The sequence below is a fragment of the Medicago truncatula genome, chromosome 5 (genome assembly GCF_003473485.1).
Source record: "Medicago truncatula cultivar Jemalong A17 chromosome 5, MtrunA17r5.0-ANR, whole genome shotgun sequence".
Taxonomy (NCBI): domain Eukaryota; kingdom Viridiplantae; phylum Streptophyta; class Magnoliopsida; order Fabales; family Fabaceae; genus Medicago; species Medicago truncatula.
Window position 1 is genome coordinate 37,193,037 of NC_053046.1, and position 20,720 is coordinate 37,213,756.

The following is a 20,720-nucleotide window of genomic DNA, read 5'->3' on the forward strand; positions in this document are numbered from 1 at the left end:
AAAAATGAAAAAAAAACATGTTTCTTCATGGTAATTGTGTTTGTGTGGGCATACGAAGAAATAATATGCTTATTTACATAGCTAATGTCTAATAATCTCAAATATTTAATTAAAAATGTGCTTATAATGTATCTTAGAAGTTTTGAAAGCAAAAAGAGTGCAAAGTAATTTTGCGTTAGTCCAATTAGACTTTTTATTTGGTTCGGTGGTTGTAGAAAATAAAGTGCTTAAAAAGAATGGTAATGGTTTGATGAAAAAGTAAAACCCATAAAAAACAAGTGTGCTATTATAAAACAAAGAACATGTTATAAAAAAAAAAATAGTTATAGAAAAAACAGAGAGCCTTTTATTAAACTAATAAATAAACAAATCCCCCCTTTTTTTTATCAATAAAGTTATCACTTCTTAAATATGACAATGATCTATATACTTATCGATCGGTCTCTAACCATGTAGTTCATTAGTTAAAGAGTTAAAACGTTGAAAGAGTTTAAGAAGAAGATCTAGGTTTGATCTCTGCTAATATTTTTCATTCTCTTTTAACAATATGTAACAATTAACATTTGTTGATGACAAAAAATACTTGATAAAAAATATATTTATAGAGTTAACCAAGTTTAAGGTTTGAGCGTTTTTTTTTTTTGGATGCATATAATAGCCTTATTTTCTTTTAGGATACCCTACCCCCGTTTTATTTTAGGATACTTAGGCTAATGAAATTGTTTATTTTAGGATACCCTCCCCTGTTTTATTATTATATAAATAAAAATGTGAAAAGTGTAGCAAATTAATAAAATATTGTCAACCATTTGGTGCTTAGCAAATAAAATAGTGTTGAATTGAAGTGATTTGATTGGGTCCAACAAGAATTTAGTTAGAGATACTTATGAAAAATGTGACTTAGAGTATTAAATTAGGTGGCCTGTCTCCACACATTTCAAACATGGATGATCAACAGCAAACAATAACACCCAGAAAGACCAGTTATTCTCATAGATACGTAATTTGACAGTTTGACAAATATAAGATCTACCTAGGCAACATATAATATTAAACTAAAAATGTCACAGCTGTTGATTTTTCCTGCCATCTCTTTGTTTTTGTTTTTGGCTTTTTGGGAAGTTTTTATTGAATCCTTTGAGGTTTCTATAAACGATACTAATATCACCCTAGTTTTCAAAATGCATTTATCTCCTCGTACTAATTAAAATAACCATGCTCAACATTTTTTCTGTCATACTTAGATTTAGGGGTGGGCATGATTTGATTCAGGATAAAAACTGAAATGAATTGAATTAAACTGCTTGCTAAATTTGAAACAACTGAATTGAATTGTTTGTATTTTGAATTGAATCGAACTATTCTAAACTGATCTGAACTGCTTTGAATCGAACCAAACTGTTATTATTGGTACCGTTGAAAAATATAAAAAAAAAAAAAAAAAATTCGAGTTTTAGTTACCGAACTGAACCGAATTGTTACTGAACTGTTTCGAATCGAACCAAACTGTTTTGAACTGAACAAAACTGTTTCAGTTCAGTTTCAGAATTGTTAGTAATGGTTCAGTTTTTTTTAGTTTGATTCGGTTCTGTTCAGCAATTCCCGTTCTGTTTTTTTGATTTTTTTACTCACCCCTACTTCGATTTTTATCCGTTATTTAGAAAGAAAGACGTTAGAATGCACATATCGGTTGTGCTACTAGAAAATAGAAACATAACCATATATTTCAAATTGCTTATACTAGATGTATGATTTGACCTCTACAAATTCACTTGAAAATTCTAATCGCATCATATAGCGATCGTGAGACGTAAGTGTGGTGAAAGAATGTCTAACACAATTTTTCTAATGAGTATAGAGGAGATGAATACTTTTTCAAACCTAGAGGAACTGCGAGTGTCATTTAAAGACATCAATATCTTAGCGGAGCTGATCAATGCAATTTCCTTTTTTATTTTTATTTTTATAAGAGTATCCAATGTGTACATTTTTTTTTTACCCTTCACATGAAAATACAACCAAATCAATATCCATGCAAAATTATTACTTGTACTACTTTTAATTTCTTTAGCTCTTATGAAAATTAAAATACATGATGAATTTTTTTATAGAAATCGATCGCAAGTACATGTCATGCTAGTGCTAACAAAAGATGTATTTGACTTTCATTGATGATTATATCATATAGCTTTATATATGCTAATCAATTTAGCTCCTCTCTAAACCCTAGTGATGATGAGGATCTTCTATATATCGACATTGGAAAAAGACATGGTAGCAAACTCTTGGACAAGTCTATTTTAGTATCCAATGTAATATGAATGAGTACAATTTCTCTACAATCTTAAATCACAAGGAACATGATATGTCAAATGTGTTGCTTTACTACCTTTGTTGGAAGGTCTATTTTCGCTGAAAAGAAAATCTAGCTAGCCAAGTATATCCAAAAACTATATTCTTTTGTCACAAAACCGTTAGATTTTAGATATTGAAAATAAAACCGTGTCAAAATGAAGGTGAGTGTAACAAATATCAATACAAGATAGAGAAACTAAATGGCTAGGATTGGATTGTTGAACAAGAAACAAAGAAATAGACATACAAAGGTTGTTAAGAGTTTGTTAATGACTTAATGACTTTATCATCATATTCTTAAGAATGAAAAATACTAGCAAGCACTTCAAAAGTCTTCATATAAAAGAAGTGAGAAAACTGAAAATTGACACATGAGCAGAAAAAGAAACTCAATTCCTTGTCAAATTTTGCTGGTGCTTGGTCTTTCTATTAAGAACTTTTCATTTTAATTTTCTGGTAAAATAATTATTTCTAGTCTTTTGGTTTGTTATTATTGTCTTGGCTTTTTTGATTTCTTGGGTTTTCATTGTCATGGTTAGTTAAAAGTGGGTGTGAACTTTGGCAATTTTATAAATCCACCGTCAACGTTTTGTCAAACCAATATAATTAGAGTGATTCAATCCAATTAAACTACTAATCCAGCGATTTTTATGTTTAATTTATTGCTAATGGGTCTATCTTAAATATCACGTTCAAATGATTTCTTGTAAAATTCACATGTTACACTCAATTGCTCATCAAAATTGTTCTGATGCCATATGCTCCTTCCTTCCCTATTTACAAATATTGAGATTTAAAATTACTTAAATGGTTCATGATCAATAAGTAAAACACTTCAAATTCTTAACATGCTTTAAGCATGTTTTTCAATTTTGTTTTTTAAAGTGTTTCTTTTTTAACTCGTAGAATGAAGTATATTTTATAAGTTTTTGAAAATATACATAAAACTTGTGGTTATTTATATGTAAATTCTAGCAATTTTTTTTTCTTCCCAAGTTGACACATCACATTATGTGTATTTAGGTGGATTCTAAAAGAGAGCTTGAATTAACTTGATTTTGTAAAATTAATTTCTTTAAATTTGAATTTCAAGTGAATTGATTTATTCTTTCAAAAAAAAAAAGTGAATTGGTTTATGTTTAAATGCTTTTAATTTAAAATCAAGTTGATATAATATTTTCCTTCAAAAAAGTTTGATATAACATTTATAATGAATTTTTAAACCTTATGCTATGTCTATGGCAATGAAGAATTGGAGGGTGATGATAGAAGGGAACAAAAGGGAGTCATCATACACATCCTCAAATATCATGCATATGGAAGACAACATTATTTTATTAAAATTATTCCATAACAGCATAAATTAGAATGCACATTTAAGATAGATCAACGACACTACCTTTTCTATGAACCCTAGACACATTGAAATGGAACAACGATCTCCTCATCATACTTTTCCAAACGTTCTTTCCAACCTCCACCTCTAGGTAATACAAAACTTTAATTTATACAAACAGTAAGTTAACAAACTTTTACACATTTAATCAATGATACACGTTGCCACATCAATTAATAAGGTATAACATATCATGTGTATTTAATTCATTAAATGATTTAGAAAAACATTATTGAAACTTTTAAGATTTTTTTTTATCCTTTTTATAAGACCTCTTTATTATTTTCAAATATATAATATTTTTTTACCAACATACCCTTATTTATTTTACATATTTTTCTTCAATCAATAATAAATATTATGTTGAAAATAAGTATAATATATTTTTTTTCTTCAATTAAATACAACACATCTTTGGTCAGCAAGACCCTCTAATTGTCGAGAAAGGTTAATCCAAAAAAATCCAACATATCTATCCGGTTGTAGTAGTACTACGTACAATAACTTTCTAACATTAATCCAATTAGATTTTGCCATCTGGATCATGTGACGCTATAGTCGAATCTGGTCAGCATTCTCCAAATCCTCAAAACACTGCCACCATTTTTGTCTTTAACTAAAATAATCACTTTTTCATTACTTTGGCTTCCACGTCAAACAAGCTTCATAACTTACAACTCCTGAACGTGACACATAGACTCAAAAACGCGCTTCTCAGCTTATTATGTGTCACCCATGTGATTATTATCCAAACAACTTTCCCGTTTCCGAGTTAACTCAACAAAAATTCTAACTCACTCCGAGTTTCATCATCTTCTTCTTCTTCACCATGAATAATCCATAATCCAAAACCTCTTAGAATCGAATTTTGAACCAACAAAAATGATGAACCAAGATCACGTTCTTCGCGCTTCCCAGGATGATGAAATGGAGTCATTAGTCCTCCATGACGACGCCGAAAACGGCGGCGATAGCTCCTCCGGCAACGTTCAACAACCTCCGCAAAGTCCTAAAGCACCGTTCAATTCATTCCTCGATCCTCCTTCTTACGCTGAAGCAATCTTCACTTCATTCGATTCCAACGGTCACGATCAAACCCTAGAAAACTTGACTCGAGCCGGATCCGGATCAGGAACTGAATCCGATTCGATTCATATTTCGGTTTCTGATCCTCAAGAGGAGCAAGAGGTAACGAACTCGCTTGTTCCAGGTGGAAGTAGTTATCATACGTATCTGATCACGACGAGGACTGGAAAATCGGAGTATGGTGTCAGGAGGAGGTTTCGGGAGGTGGTTACGTTGTCGGAACGGTTATCGGAGGTTTATCGTGGTTATGTCATTCCGGTGAGGCCGGAGAAAAGTTCGGTAGAGAGGAAGGTAATGTTGGAATTAGTTTATGTTAGTTGCAAATTAGTTAGTGTATGTTTGGTTCTGCAATGACAAAAATTGATTGTGTAAATTGATTATGTAAAATTGATTCTTAGTTGAAGTTCAAGTGGTTTGTGTTTGGATACACTGTGTAGAAATAAGTTGAAATCTAAATTTATGTGTAAAAATCAATTCTATAAATCCTAGCTTCGAGTAATTGCAAGTTAGTTGGATTAGTTTCTAGTTGGCTGTAATAAAGTGCATCCCACATCGCTTATTGTAATTAACATATATATTTTTTATAATAAATTTTACTTCCACTTTTCTCTCTTCGGTGCTTAATATCAATATTTTGCATATTCTATCAGGTGATGCAGAAGGAGGAGTTTGTGGAGCAGAGGAGATTAGCGTTGGAGAAGTATCTGAGGAAATTAGGGTTGCATCCTGTGATTGGGAAGAGTGAGGAGTTGAGAGTGTTTTTGCAGGTTCAAGGGAAGTTGCCGTTGATGAGGACGACGGATGTGGCGTCAAGGATGCTTGATGGGGCGGTGAGGCTGCCAAGGCAGCTGTTTGGGGCGGAGAGTGGGGTTGTTGATTTGAATGATGTGGCTCAGCCGGCGAAAAGTGGAAGGGATTTGCTTCGGATTTTCAAGGAGTTGAAACAATCTGTTAGTAATGATTGGGGGGGTGCTAAGCCATTGGTTGTTGAAGAAGATAAGGAGTTTATGGAGAAGAAGGATAAGTTGATGGAGTTTGAACAACAACTTAGCAATGTTTCTCAGCAGGTAGCGATAATGTGATATCTGATTAGTTTCTCTGATATCTGATTTTGTTTACGAAAAAGGAACATGATGTTAGTAAAATGTAGATTCATTGTGGATATATTCTAGATAGCCCTTGTGTCCTCTTAGTGCATGTTAGGAAGTTCATTGACGACATCTCAAGCATGATGCATTAAATTCAAAGTAGGTTTGAAGTTAGGGTTTTAGAAAAAGGTTCATAACCACAATATGGGTTTGATATCTCAGTGACCGCAATGTGATGTTAGTTAAAAGTAGGACTCATTGTGGATATATTCTAGATAGCCCTTGTGTCCTCTTAGTGTGGGTTTGGAAATTCATTTAAGATATCTCAAACATGATGCATTAGCTCCAAAGTTAATTTGAGGTTAGGATTTCCAAAAAAGAATTGCGTCTGCATGGTTTTTATTAATATCTCCGCGACTGCAATGTGACCATACTTGGGTCATATCTGAATTTTAACGTGACTCTCTTCGATACCAATGATCATTTAAAATCTTGTTTGTGGTGTAATCAAGTATTAGATCGCAGCATTTCCAACTTTTTCTCCAAGTCTTTCTTCTAGTTGAGTTTCTTTACTAAATATGATATAATAGTCGGTTGATTGAAAAACATAATTGTTCTAGTGTCATTGTGTTTTATGGACTATTATTTAAACTATTCTCCTTTGAAGAATTGCATTACCATTTTTTGTCACGTGGAACTTAATGAATTGTTTTGGAATGGTATTGATATTTTACTTCTTTGATTGCTAGGGTTGATTTTGTTTGTTCATCTGCATTTACTTGTTGCAGGCTGAATCCCTTGTCAAGTTTCAGCAAGACATGGGTGAAACAATGGGTGAGCTAGGGTTGGCTTTTGTGAAACTTACTAAATTTGAGACAGAAGAAGCTGAATTCGAATCTCAGAGAGTAAGGGCTGCTGATATGAAAAATGTAGCAACTGCAGCTGTCAAAGCAAGCAGGTTATATAGAGAGCTGAATACACAAACAATCAAACATCTGGTTAGTGCAGATTCTAATTACTTATCATTATGATAGAATTTTTTTCCAATTATATGATTGTATGATGAAAACTATGTGTTAACCTCCAAGTATAATCTTTAGCTGTCTTTTTCTGTTGTTGATGAGTAATATTTTGTGTGTTGCAGGATAAACTACATGAATACCTTGGGACAATGCTAGCCATCAACAACGCTTTTGCTGACCGATCAAGTGCATTGTTGACAGTTCAAACACTTTCATCAGAACTAGCTTCTTTACATTCACGGATTGAGAAGCTCGAAGTTGCTTCATCCAGAATATTTGGTGGAGACAAGTCTAGGATGCGGAAAATTGAAGAATTGAAAGAAGCAGTTAGAGTAACTGAGAGTGCTAAAATTTGTGCAGATAGAGAGTATGAACGAATCAAGGTAACATAAACTACATTTTTTGTATTCGGATTCACGTCTCCCTTAGCATCTTAACTTCGATTTCACTGTATTCCTGTAAATTTGTGCTTCCCCTTCAGCATACATATCATCATATTTTTGCTTTTAGAGCTGGCTTTCTGTTTTTTCTTTGCCATATATATTCATGTGTCTATATTTGCCATTATTATGAAGATTATTGTCTTTGTTAGCTTTCATTTCACAAGTACAGTTAAATTTCTAAATCAGTGACCAGATCTACCACTGTTTGATAATTTGACACACTAGAACTCGATGACTTCAGCTTGTACTGTTGACTAAACTTCAATAACTTGCATAACCTTATGGATAAGTAACAGTGCCATCTAATTAGATTATCAAAGAAATATTAGTGTCATCCAAACACCCTGGTATTAATTTGACTGGTAGTGATTATGTTTTCACATGATATTCTTCCTCTCTATAATGCAATGCAATTGTCTTTATAGACAAGTTTCATGGTGAAAGACAAAAAGAACTACAATATTGTCAAAACTATATTTTGATGCATTTGTAAAAGTTTTGTTGTGCGCTGCATTGAATGCTTTCATCAAAATCATCAATCAATAGCTGATTTGGTATCCTATATGTAAACTTGACTTCTAAATCTGCTGGTATCCTATATGTAAAATCCAATGTTTTAAAAAACCAGAATGTAATAGCTGATTTGGTCACATATGTAAACTTGACTTCTAATTGAATTTTATTTTCATACTTTGATGCATTTATAAATGTTCCATTGAGAGCTTCATTGGACGCTTTTATCAAAATCATCAAATAGTGGTAGATTTGGTCACTGATTTAGAAATTTAAATTCTAAATCTATTTCCATCTCAATATGTAAAATCCAATGTTTTATTGATCATTGAATTAGTAGAGAACTAGTCGACAATTCACTAATCCAATCAGGGTTGATGGTGCAAGCATACAATATAAGTTGGTGAGTGGAATATCCAACCAAGTACGATATAAGAAATTTAAAATCCAATGTTTTATTGATCATTGAATTAGTAGAGAACTAGTCTACAATTCACTAATCCAATCAGGGTTGATGGTGCAAGCATACAATATAAGTTGGTGAGTGGAATATCCAACCAAGTACATAACATGTATAAAAGTCGAGGATAACTATTGTGTTGCTTAGTGCTTAAAATTTCAACACAAGATAGTTAGTGATAGTATAAACCATGCATGAGATAGTGAGTGGAGTATCCAAGGTATAACTTAACATGGATAAAAGTGAACAGAGAAAGCCATCTGACCATCTCATATCCATGGCTGCAAAATCTTGAGTTAACTCAGAACGCAAGAGTTTATCACTTTAGGCATCAAAATTGAGTTCACTCACATAAAATAATTTTTCTCTAAACTCCAGTAGACTTCTATAGACTTGAATAGAATGCGAGTTTGAGGACGGTTAAACGAGTCTTTAACTTGATTGTGGTTATTTTCTACTAGATATGCCTAAAATGATTAGGCTTTGTAGCACTTAACTCCATAGATGCATCTAACATTCCCCTTTTTATCCATCTATAAAGGCCGCAAACGATGTTTCTTGAGTTTCAATCCCATAGCTCCCAACAAGATGAAGTCTCAAACTATAGAAAACACAGACATAACCATGGTTTCAAGTCTGGAAAGAGTCTGCAAAGAACCCAATAGACCATCCAGCTGATGAATCAAATGGCAATGAGGGGAACCCAATCCACCACATTTCACCCTTTGGCCTTTAGTGATTTTGTCCATCAGTTTGAACTTGTTATGCTCTTTTTGTATTCTGTCCTTTGAACCTATCTTATGATATATGAAAGCTTCTATCAACTTCAAATTGTGATGCTAGGTTGGCCCAGGGTGGTGTAGTTCTCTTTATTTTGTCTGTTATTCAATCTCATGCCATTTAAAATCTATATTTCTATTAAAAAAAAGAAAAAATAGTTTTAAGGAACCAATGCACTGAAGTCCTTTTTGAAATAATGTCAATAATATCAAGTGTAAATGTGGAAACTTTGCAGGAAAATAATAGGAGTGAGCTTGAAAGAATTGACAAGGAAAGGCAAAGTGACTTTCAAAACATGCTGCGAGGGTTTGTTGTAAATCAGGTAACCCTCGTTTATCTTCTCTTTTCTTCAGGCTGTTATGTTACCTGGCTATTTCGTGTTCTGATCTGAACAGTAATATACTCTTCTACATCACGTGTTTTACAGGCAGGCTATGCAGAGAAGATGGCTGCTGTGTGGGAAAAGCTTGCGGAAGAAACATCTACGTACTCAAGTGACAGCAGCTAGAATGTACTTGGCTGTAAATTTTTGTTTCATCCTTTTCATGATACTCTAGATTTTTATCTCATTAGGTCTAAAGCTTATGTAGTATAAAAATACTGAGCATTCGGCGGACATAGTTTTAACTAACCAGAGTTGTACATGATATATTATTGTCTGATGACATTCAATATTTCATTGTTGAAAATTATCAAAGATCTCAACCTGGAAATGTCTTGTAATTGTTGTCCTGTAATCTTTGTAGATAGTGTTTCCATCACAGCAAGCCACTCCTTTTTTTTTTTTTTTTTCCTTCTTTTCTTCATATTAGTCATTAGCTGTATTAATTGGAGGAATTTCAATTTTTTTTGCTGTAATAAACCGATGAGGCGGCTTTTCATAGTAATATTGAAGTTTCCAGATTTGATGCTAATCCTATTAGGAACAATACTGTTTCGTTTATGGTTGTTTTTTGTGGTATCACCCCTTGGTGATTGTTCGCTAGTGGGGAGGACTTTGGGATTACAGTTTGTTCTGGCAGGCTTAGTATCAAGACTTCCAAAATGCCGAGTTTGATGTCGAATCGAGGATTGTAGCAGATGCCACTGTTTCCCAAAAGCACTCTATTCTGAGTTTGGCTTAATGATTCAAAACTATAGGACATATTATACGCAATTCTGTAAATTTGTCAGTATGCTTTACCTGAAAATAAGGTAATGTAGTAGTTGCTCATTCTGGTAGTTTGGTTGCTCAAACCCAAAAGGGCACTTTTCATCAATTTGTTTTCTTGCCGGTGTTTTTCTCATGATTATTATTAATTGAGAAATGTTAGCAACACATATTTTAACACACTTTGCAATACACTCTCTTTAAGTGATTAAAATTCATATGGGATCCACCAAATTTATATGGGATCCACGTGATTCAGTGAGACCCATGTGAATTTTAACAGTGTATTGGAAAATTTGTTAAAATGTGTGTTGCTATCATCCTCTTACTGATATTCAACGAGTCTCCTTTTTCGGTCAGAAAGTAGTCACGGGTTTGACCTCATTTACTTGGGATGTAAAAGAGGATGTGAAGAAATAGTTGCATTTCATGGTTTTCAGATGTGAAGAAATAGGATTTAATAAATTCTGCATGGAAACATTAAAATAAAAGTGGGGAGGAGAGGAAGTTGAACAAATAGTTTCCATTATGAAATGCTGAATTGTGGAAACACTCGGTGAATTAAAACAAAACGTAATTAATTATTTGTAAGAATGAAGGAATAACAAAATACTATCCTAACGATTATCCAAACTAAGGAGAAACAAATAATTGCAAAAGTTGTGACACATTAATCACTAGAAATGGCTGATGATATCTGGGGTCACCATTTGCTGAAAAGCAGAATATTATTGAGACAAATTAAGACTATGCAGGTTGTCAATGACAAATCGAGCTGTCTATGCATTGAAATGTTTCCAATACTTTGACGAATGTAACCACTAAATTGGTTATGACTAGAGAAATTTCCCTAAGTTCCCTTAAGTTACTTAAAGATGCAAGAATGCTTCCAGTGAAGAAGTTAAGAATAGAACCCCAGAGATTATTGTGTTGAAGATATGAAAGTAAGAGAGTTCAAGATAGTTAGGGTAGTTGGTATTGAAGCTCATGCCTAAGGAATTTCCAAGGATCTCAAGGATTTTCTTTTTTGGAAAGAAGGATCTCAGGAATTGTGTTGTGTTTTATCATTTTTTTTTTATGTGGGATTTCTAGCTTTATAAATATATAAAAACATTTATAAAGAAATATTCTTGTTTTTATCAAGAAATATTTTGAATTGAAATGTTTTGAATTGTTTTATCATGCCTAAACAATTCAATTAAATTGTCTACATTTTTAAATATTCTTGTATTTTTGAATGGAGTAATAAAAACATTTATTGTCATTATTTCTTGGCAACTTTTATAATTTGTAATTTTTTGGGCCAAATTTAAAATTAAATTAGTTTTTTTTTTTGGGAAAAATCTTGTTAATTAGTTAAAATTACTTGAAATAAAACTTAAATGAATATTCTGTGTTTTTCGTGTGACAATAATCATATGAAAACGCCAACAAAAATCCAACTATGTTTATTGTTTAATGTCTAGTAAATGCTAGTACAATGACCAGGACAAAATTATTTTACATAGGACAAGTATGGACCAGTCCTACGGGGCATAAATTTGATTTTATTTTTGGAGAGGAGGAACCATAAAATTTTAATGCCCAAAATAATAAATAAAAAAATCAATAACTATTTAAAATTACATAAAGAAAAAATTGACATGTATCTTCTTCTTTTTGTTTTGCATGTGATAACCATACAAAAGAGAGAGGATACATTACAATTTTATCCTTAGATAATCGCGTACACCGTTGGCTCCATGTAATAACACAAGATATTTATTTATAGCCAAATTGCCTCTCCATAAGTCGTAAACTTCCGATGTGGGATTCAATTTTTGTGACCACCCTTAATTTTGTGAGCATCTTTCAATGAAGTTCATGAGTATGAATTACCATTGCTTGCTTCCTCCATTCTTCCTTATCTTCGTCTCAACCATGGTGTCCATAATGGTGTACACATGACATGCATGTTCCGAGGAAAACTTATTTTATATTCTCTTCGTTCAAGAGTCTGTTGACCATTTCACACAGATTAAGAAAAATGTATAAATAAAAGAGAGAAAATGGTTTTAAGTGTCTTTGTCAAGTATTTGTGCATTCTTCTTTATCATAAATGTAAAGTAGAATATACTGAATTGGAAGTGGTGAAAATAATATTAATTAGAGTTATAATTGGAAAAATAATAAATGTTGTATTGAAAAGTGAAATAGATCAATATTTTTGGACAATATTTTTTTACAAATGACTCAGTTATTATGAGACGGAGGGAGTATATACGCAATGTTTTATTCTACATATCAAATGGTGAGATGAGAATGAGACCGGATTATATAAAGTTCATTAATTTTTTAACATTTGAACTAAAAACACAACTTAAATTTTAGAGGTAAGCAAAGATAAATATGAGAAAAGATCGAAACCATTTATATTTTTATTTGTTAATTCAAATTCATGACATGAATTTTAAAAATTCTGTTTTTCTTTGTGATGGATGATGCAGGGGAATATTGTTGCTTGAAGGTTGTGATTTTGAAGCCTTATGTGAGTTAGTTAAATTAATATATAGCTCTTCATCATTATTAAATAAGTTCCTCTGGACAATAAGATTGGCCGGTGAAGATGTAATAGAGGCATATATCAATGTTAACTTTAGCAATTGATACATTTGATAAAAAAAAGATTAACAGATCTTGAAACAGTGATGTGAGTAAACTTTTTTTCATAATTTGTTCATGCATGTTTTGGTTACATGGTCATGGGGTAGAAGGTTGTCATGGAACAGAAGTATTCTGAAATGTTTTGTCTTGGATTATACATTTTGTTTCGGTTTCAATTGCCTTTGTGTTATCAGGTAATATTTGTTTATTCAAATATATATTCTGATGACTTGAGTCATTTTCTATTTTGTACTTACATATGGAGACATGAAGTTGATTTTCAAGCTATTAATGATGATAATATCTTGCTAAGTTTTTTGTGAGCACAATGTGTAATATTTTGTAATTTTCTTTCTCATTTACATACAATTTTGAGGGATATGTAATATTTGTCATTTGTAACTCTTTGAATAATATTTTTTTACCTAGTCCGTCTTATAATTAATATTAACTTAAACTATAAAAATATATTTTAGGATATTGTTCTCGGACATTGCTGACGTAGTAGATACTCCCACCAATAACTTTGCAACCCTCTAAAAATGAAAAGAAAAAAATTCATACGTCCATCAACAAAATCGAAAAGTAAGCATGGAGTGTAAAAAATAAGCTAAACTTTACAATGAAGTTGATTTTCATTATACATTTTACTAGGAACAACTAGACAGAGTATGGACCAGTCCCACCACAGGGGCATAAAATTTGTAAGGCCCAAAAAAATAAATAATAATCGTGATTTAATTATGGTTTTCGCTGTAAATTTTTGTTTTTATCCTTTGAACATTCGGCGAACTTGATTTTAACTAACCAGACTTGTATATTCAGCATATATTTTTGTCTTATGAGGTTCAGTTTCAACTTGAAAATGTTTTCACTAATCGTGATCCCCACTAATCTTTGTAGATAGTTTCCTTCACTACAAGACATTCTTATTTAGTCCTCCTCTTTTCCATATTAGTTACTAATCATATTAATTGGAGCAGTTTTGAATTTTTCATGTAATAAATCGATAGCATATATAGATAAGATAAGATCTGGTCGTATGAATAGTCATTGGTTGTCAACTGATCGAAGGGTGTGCGAGTAATAGAGTATGTTGGAATAGCCCATATTACGGTTGCAACAGGAAAGTGGTTGAAGGGAAACATTGAATTAGAGACTGGACTACGTAAAATTCTTTCATTTTTGAACATTTGAACTAAAAAAAAAAAAAATGTTTTGTGACTGACACTTTTTTGTTTCTTCACGACTTGTTATTTAGAACAAATGTTAATTACTCTTTATTTATAGTGTAATCAAGTATTAGTTGGAAGCAATTCCAATTGTGGCTCCAAGTCTATTGACTATTTCAGTTTCCTTACCAAACATGACGTAGTAGTTGGTTGATTGAAACACATTCCTATTCTAATGTCATTGAGTTTTATGGAATTTTTTGTTTAAATTATTCTCCTTTTAAGAATTACATTACCATTTTTGTCATGTGGAAATGGCTGATTTTGTTTGTTTATTATCTATATTGACTTGTCGGCAGTCGTTGCAGAAGCTGAATACTATGAGATTTAAAGAGAAATCAGGAGTATAAAGAACATTGGTGAGGTATAATGTGGGAGAAAAAGTAACAGTGGCTGAATATTTTGCTATGACAAATGAACCATTTGGTAAACAAACATTTATGCGACGAATTTTGCAATAAGAGCTTAACCAATGTAAAGAGGAACAGACATGATCATTGGCTCCTGAGTCAATGATCCAAAATTGGGATTTAGTGTTTATAGAACAAGAAACACTAGAAACAATACCTGAAATGGTAGGACCAGACAATGAAGCAAATATATGATTGGAACTAGGAGAAGGAGTAGAATTACTACTGGAGGAAGTAGGTAGTAAATTTGTTTATTGAAGTAAAGCCATGACTTGAGTGTACTTATCTTGAGAAATATTGAATTGGTTCCTTGTTGAAGTATCTTCATTAGTTGAAGATTGAAGATGTGTCTCTATACCATCACTGCTAGACACATTTGCAGAAACATTTTGTCTCCCAAAATGGGGAGGAAAACCATGTTTCTTATAGCAAGTTTCAATGGTGTGACCTGACCTATTGCAATAAGTACACAATCTGCTAGGTTTACCAGATGAACCATAATAAGATCCTTTGCCACGAGGTTGAAATTTTCTGGAATCAGCAGCATTTATGAGAGTATTAGGATCATCAGCAGATAGAACAGGATCAAGTTTAGTGAGTAAAGCAACATTGTTACTTTCTTCTTGCACAAACATAGAATAAACCTTGTTAATAGAGGGTAAAGGTTCCATAAGTAAAACCTGAGATTTTACAACTGAAAAATTATCATTTAATCCAGTGAGGAATTGAATTACTTGATCTTCAAGACGAAAAATACGAGCTGAACGCATAGCATCGCATCTACACTGCTGAGGACTAGTGCATGCTGGCATAGGCCTGTGAGAATTCAGTTCTTCCCATAACCCTCACATCTCAGTGAAGTAGTCAAGGACTGATTTAGAACCCTGCTTGAGATTGTTGATTTCAGAACGCAAATTTGCAACGCGAATACGATCTACCTTTGAAAATTGTTCTTTGAGATCTTTCCAAACGTCAATAGCATTCTCAAGAAACACAATAGTCTGTGCAATAGGAGGAGTAACAGAATTAAGAAACCAAGAATGAAGCAAATAATTGCATCGTTCCCACGCACTGCGATTCAAGTCAAGAAGATCAGGAACAGGGATGGAAGCGTCAATGAAAACCAATTTGTTCTTGGCCCCCAAAACTCTTTGCATTGATCGCGACCAAGAGAGATAATTGGATCCATTCAGTAAGGGAGTGATTATCAGAGTTTGGACTTCGCTGGGATGAATATAGTAGACAGAATCAACATCAGCATTGGAAGGTCGAACAGGATTCATGCGTGGAGGCATGGTGGAAACGAGAAAATGTAAGAAAATAGGTATAAGGATAAAATGCAAGAAAAAACTGCAATATGAAGAAGGATTGCAGAACTTGCAAAGAAAATCAAAGCAAAAACAATGAAGGAGCTGGAGAGGGACATGAAGATGAAGACCTATGACCAATAGTTGGAACAAGACCAGAGACGTTATTATGAGAAACATTGAAGCAACTAAGACTATGTAGGTTGTCAAAGGAAACTGCAATTTATCCACCGAGATTACTCCGTGACAAATCAAATTGTTTAAGATTTGAAATATTTCCAATACTTTAAGGAATGTGACCACTAAATTTACAGAAGCAGGAATGCTTATAGTCAAGAAGTTATGATTTAAGATAGATTTTGAAGCCTAAAGAATTCATTTTTGAAGCTACGAACCCATGAGTTAGGAATAGAACCTGAGAGTTATTGTAATTAAGTTGAAGAGAAGTGAAAGTGAGAGAATTCAAGTTAGTTGCTAGTTGGTATTGGAATAGAGAATTTATTGAAGCTCAAGTTAAGCCGGTACAACTTGGTGGAATTTACAAGGCTCTCAAGGATTGTGTTGTATTTTTTGTAGTGCTTTTTGTATATTTAAAAAACTAGAAGTCCCACATAAAACAATTTTGTGAGATTTTGAGTCTTTATATACTAGTGTGTAATGTACAATTATTGACAACTTAAAAGAGGGGACTCTCCATATTGTGTTTTTTTTTTTGTTTGAAGTTCACCAAATTATCCTTGTGTAAACTTTTGAAATTTAATATTTGTTTACCGTTGAATAAGGCACTCGTAGTTATTATGAACCCCCTAAACAAACAAGTGATCACCCGACCTTTTAAGTGAATTCGTTTTAGTTTGAACGGTTTTACTTGAAAAGAAAGCTTTATACAATATATTAATTTACCCTTAAACCATATAATTTGTATAGTTAGTCATTAAATTTGTTAATCTAGTCTCTTCTGTTATATGTTGAAGGAATAGCTCCTTCATCACTAGAAATGTCTGATGATACTGTGGTCTAATATCTTGTAGCTGTTGAAGTATGAGCTGAACTTCTGGCCGGCCGTACTAATGGAGAAGGATCAGCAAATGCAAAGCAAGCTTTTCAGTGTTAAATTTGGCATTTGATGATGAATCTCTCATCAAAAACCTCATTTGTCCACTCCTCTTTAACAATAGAGGTAACCCATCATTCATTTCCTCATAAGGTGGCTTCCTTGTTCGGGGTTCGAGCAAGATTATACCAAGATTGTATACATAATTTAAATAAAAATCTTAATAACTAATTAAAAATTACTTAAAAATAAAACTAAACGGACTTTTCTTATATGCTTTTTATATGGTATAACAATACAAAAGCAGCAAAGAAATGAACCAGTAGATTTAACTCTAGTAATAGTTGCAAACAAAAATACAATGAATGCCCGATATTTTTATAGCCAAATTGCCTCTTCATATTTCTTAAACTTTCGGTGTGGGATTTAAGTATCCCAATGGTTTTTTACGGACCTCATAGTAGGAGACCATCCTATATTTTGTGAGCATCTCTAATATAAATTTCTCATACACAGGAATCTCCTCATTGCCACCAAGAAGTTTCTGAGTATTACCATTGCTTCCTCATTCTTATTTGTCTCAGTTTCAGCCAAGTTTTCCACGATGGTGTACACATGCACGGTAACAAAAATATCACCTTTTATTGTACATCTCAAATGGTGAGATGAGATGAGCATGAACCGAAATAGCATACCAGCTACTATATATATATATATATATCATGTATCTGATACTTTGAACATTGCATATTGCCTACCTGAACACATATCACATACCAAAGTGAATTGCGAACAAGGTGACTAAATTTTGAGTTTTTGGTGCTTCATTTGGTTAGACCGTAATATTTTGAAATATTTTCTAATTATTAAATTTACACTTTCTTTTTATTTGGGGTCCACTTTTAAATATTAGAACCTATTTTTATGAAGATCCTAATTTTTAAGATTAGAATAGTGCCTCCAAAATATTTAAGACGACCCTGGGTATGAGGTGTAATCAAGTATTAACAGCAATTCCAACCGTGGCTCCAAATCCCTTGCCTATTTGCGTTTCCTTACCAAACATGATCTAGTAGTTGATTGAATTTTATGGAGTTTTTTCTGTTTAAATTACTGATTTGTTGCAGAAGCTGAGCTCGAACCTCAGAGAGTACGAGTTGCTGACATGAGAAATGTAGCAACTGCAGTTGTCAAAGCAAGCAAGCTACATAGAGAGCTGAATAAACTAACATCTCGTAAGTGCAAGTTCTAATTAATTATTATGATAGAACTTGTAATTAACCATTTATATAAATGTAGTATGAAAATTAGGTAATAGCCTCCGAGTATAATCCTTAACTTTCTCTTTCTGTTGTTGATGAGTACCTTGGGACAATGCTAGCCATCAACAATGCAACTTCCGATCAATGAAGTGCATTGTTGATGGTTCAAACACTCTTATCAGAACTAGTTGCTTCATCCAGAATATTTGGCAGAGACAACATACAAGTCTAGGATGCGGAAACTGAAGGAAGAGTTGAAAGAAGCCGTTAGATTAACAGAGATCGCTAAAATTTGTGCAGATAGAGTATGAATGAATCAAGGTAACAAATAGGTACATTTTTTGTTTTCCGGATTCTCCCTTCCGTTTAGCATCTGTAGCTCATCCTTCAATATATTTTCTTGTAAATTTGAGCTTCCCCTTCCCCAGTGCATATTAACATATTTTTGCTTTTAGAATTGATTTCTCTATTTTTATTTGGCACACATACATTTCATGCCTCCATATTTTCCATCATTGGATGCTTTGATCAAATTCATCAATATTAGTGGTAGATTTGGTCACTGATCAAAATTTGAATTCTAAATCTATTGGCATCTCAATATGTGAATTCCAATAATAGCACTTGGCTGTAAATTTTTGTTTTCATCCTTTGAACATTCGGTGAACTTGATTTTAACTAACCAGAGTTGTACATGTATGCAGCATATGTTTTTGTCTTATGATCGAAGATAAGATTTTGAAGTCTAAAGAATACATATTTGAAGCTACCACCCCATGAATTAGGAATATAACCCGAGTGGTTATTATGTTGAAGAGATATGAAAGTGAGAGCATTCAAGACAGTTAAGCTAGTTGCTATTGGACCAAAGAAAGCTCAAGTTAAGCCAATAAAGCTTAGTGGGTCTTTCTAGATTAAGGGATTGTGTTGTGTCTTTTTATATTTTTACGTCTACCATGATTCTACAAGAATGAAGTAAAATTTGGGAGCATATATAAAGGGAGTATATTATGATAATAGTTTGTTACTATTTAAAAATCACAAATTTATATAAAGGGAGCATATGATTTTAGTTGACTGAATTTTTCAGTTATACCTTAAACAAACTTGCTTTTAAAAATAACAAACTTATTGATCAAAAAATAAAAAGTCACAAACTTAAAGACAAATGACTATTTACTTTATTGATCAGATGTCGTGATCAAGGTTTGAAATCCAACGTCCATCTACAAACAAAAATACATACAATCATTACTGATAATTTATATAGCACAGTAAAAAAACAAATAAGCTCTTGTAAAATAAACTGACACAATGTATCAATCTAATTAATAAATATAAAACTTTTACTAGTTTTTTATAGGGGAAAAATTCTTATAAACTAGTTAAAATTACTTAAAATATAACTTAGATGCATATTTTGAGGTAATTTTTCTGTAATAAAAACTAGAAAATACCATAAAAAATAAGCAACTAAGCTTTATTTTAAGTAAATAGATAATCAATGGCACAGGGACTGTAAACCTATAGAGCATTGACTCTACATGTATCTACACAAGATATTTAAAGCCAAATTGGCTCTCCATATTTGTTTAAACTTCCGATGTGGGACTTAAAGTATCACAATGTTTTTTTTGTGAGCATCCGCAATATAATATTCTCATACACGGTCATCCCCTTTCAAAGTTGATTTTCTAGCAGAGGCCACATATCTGTCTTCCTCTTCATCGCTTCCAAGAAGTTCTTGAGTATTACCACTGCTTCCTCCATTCTTACTTGTCTCAATCTCAGCCATGTTTTCCACACATCACATCCATGGTCTGAGGAATGAATCACTCATGTTTCTGGCTAACTGCTAAATTACAACATTTTTGTCACGTGGAAATGGTTGATTTTGTTTGTTTATTTTCTGCATTTAGAGACTGAAGAAGCCGAATTCGAATCCCATAGAGTTCATGCAATTGACATGAGAAATGTAGCAACTGCAGCTGTATTGTCAAAGATAGCAGATTATATAAAGAGTTGAATACACAAACAATCAAACGTCTCGTAAGTGCAAGTTCTAATTACTTACTATGATAGAACTGTTTACCATTTAGATAAATGTAGTATGAAAATTATGTAATAGCCTCCGAGCATATCCCTAACTTTCTTTTTCTGTTGTTGATGGTTCAAACACTCTCATCAGAACCAGTTGCTTCATCCAGAATATTTGTAAATTGAAGAGTTGAAAGAATCTGTTAGAGTTATATTGAGAATGTAAAAATTTGTGCAGACAGAGAGTATAGACGAACCAAGGTGACATTTAGATACATTATATGTTTTTCGGATTCTCCCTTAGCATCTGTAACTCGTCTGATATATTCTTGTAAATTTGAGCTTTCCTTTCCTCGTGCATGTTAAACATATTTTTGCTTTTAGAACTGACTTCTCTGTTTTATATTTGGCACACATACAATTCATTCCTTCATATTTGCCATATTAAGTACACTAGAACTCAATGCATGCCCTTATGGATA

At 32.6% G+C, this 20,720-nt stretch overlaps 1 protein-coding gene across 1 annotated transcript; it reads left to right on the plus strand.

Moving 5' to 3' along the window:
* Window positions 1-4,398: 4,398 nt before the first annotated feature.
* On the plus strand, window positions 4,399-9,904 carry LOC11434073 (sorting nexin 2B). Its single transcript, XM_003616655.4, has 6 exons — window positions 4,399-5,128; window positions 5,488-5,904; window positions 6,714-6,923; window positions 7,070-7,330; window positions 9,379-9,465; window positions 9,571-9,904. Exons 1-6 carry the CDS (start codon window positions 4,634-4,636, stop codon window positions 9,649-9,651), a joined length of 1,551 nt encoding a protein of 516 aa, XP_003616703.1. The 5' UTR covers window positions 4,399-4,633; the 3' UTR covers window positions 9,652-9,904.
* Window positions 9,905-20,720: the final 10,816 nt, after the last annotated feature.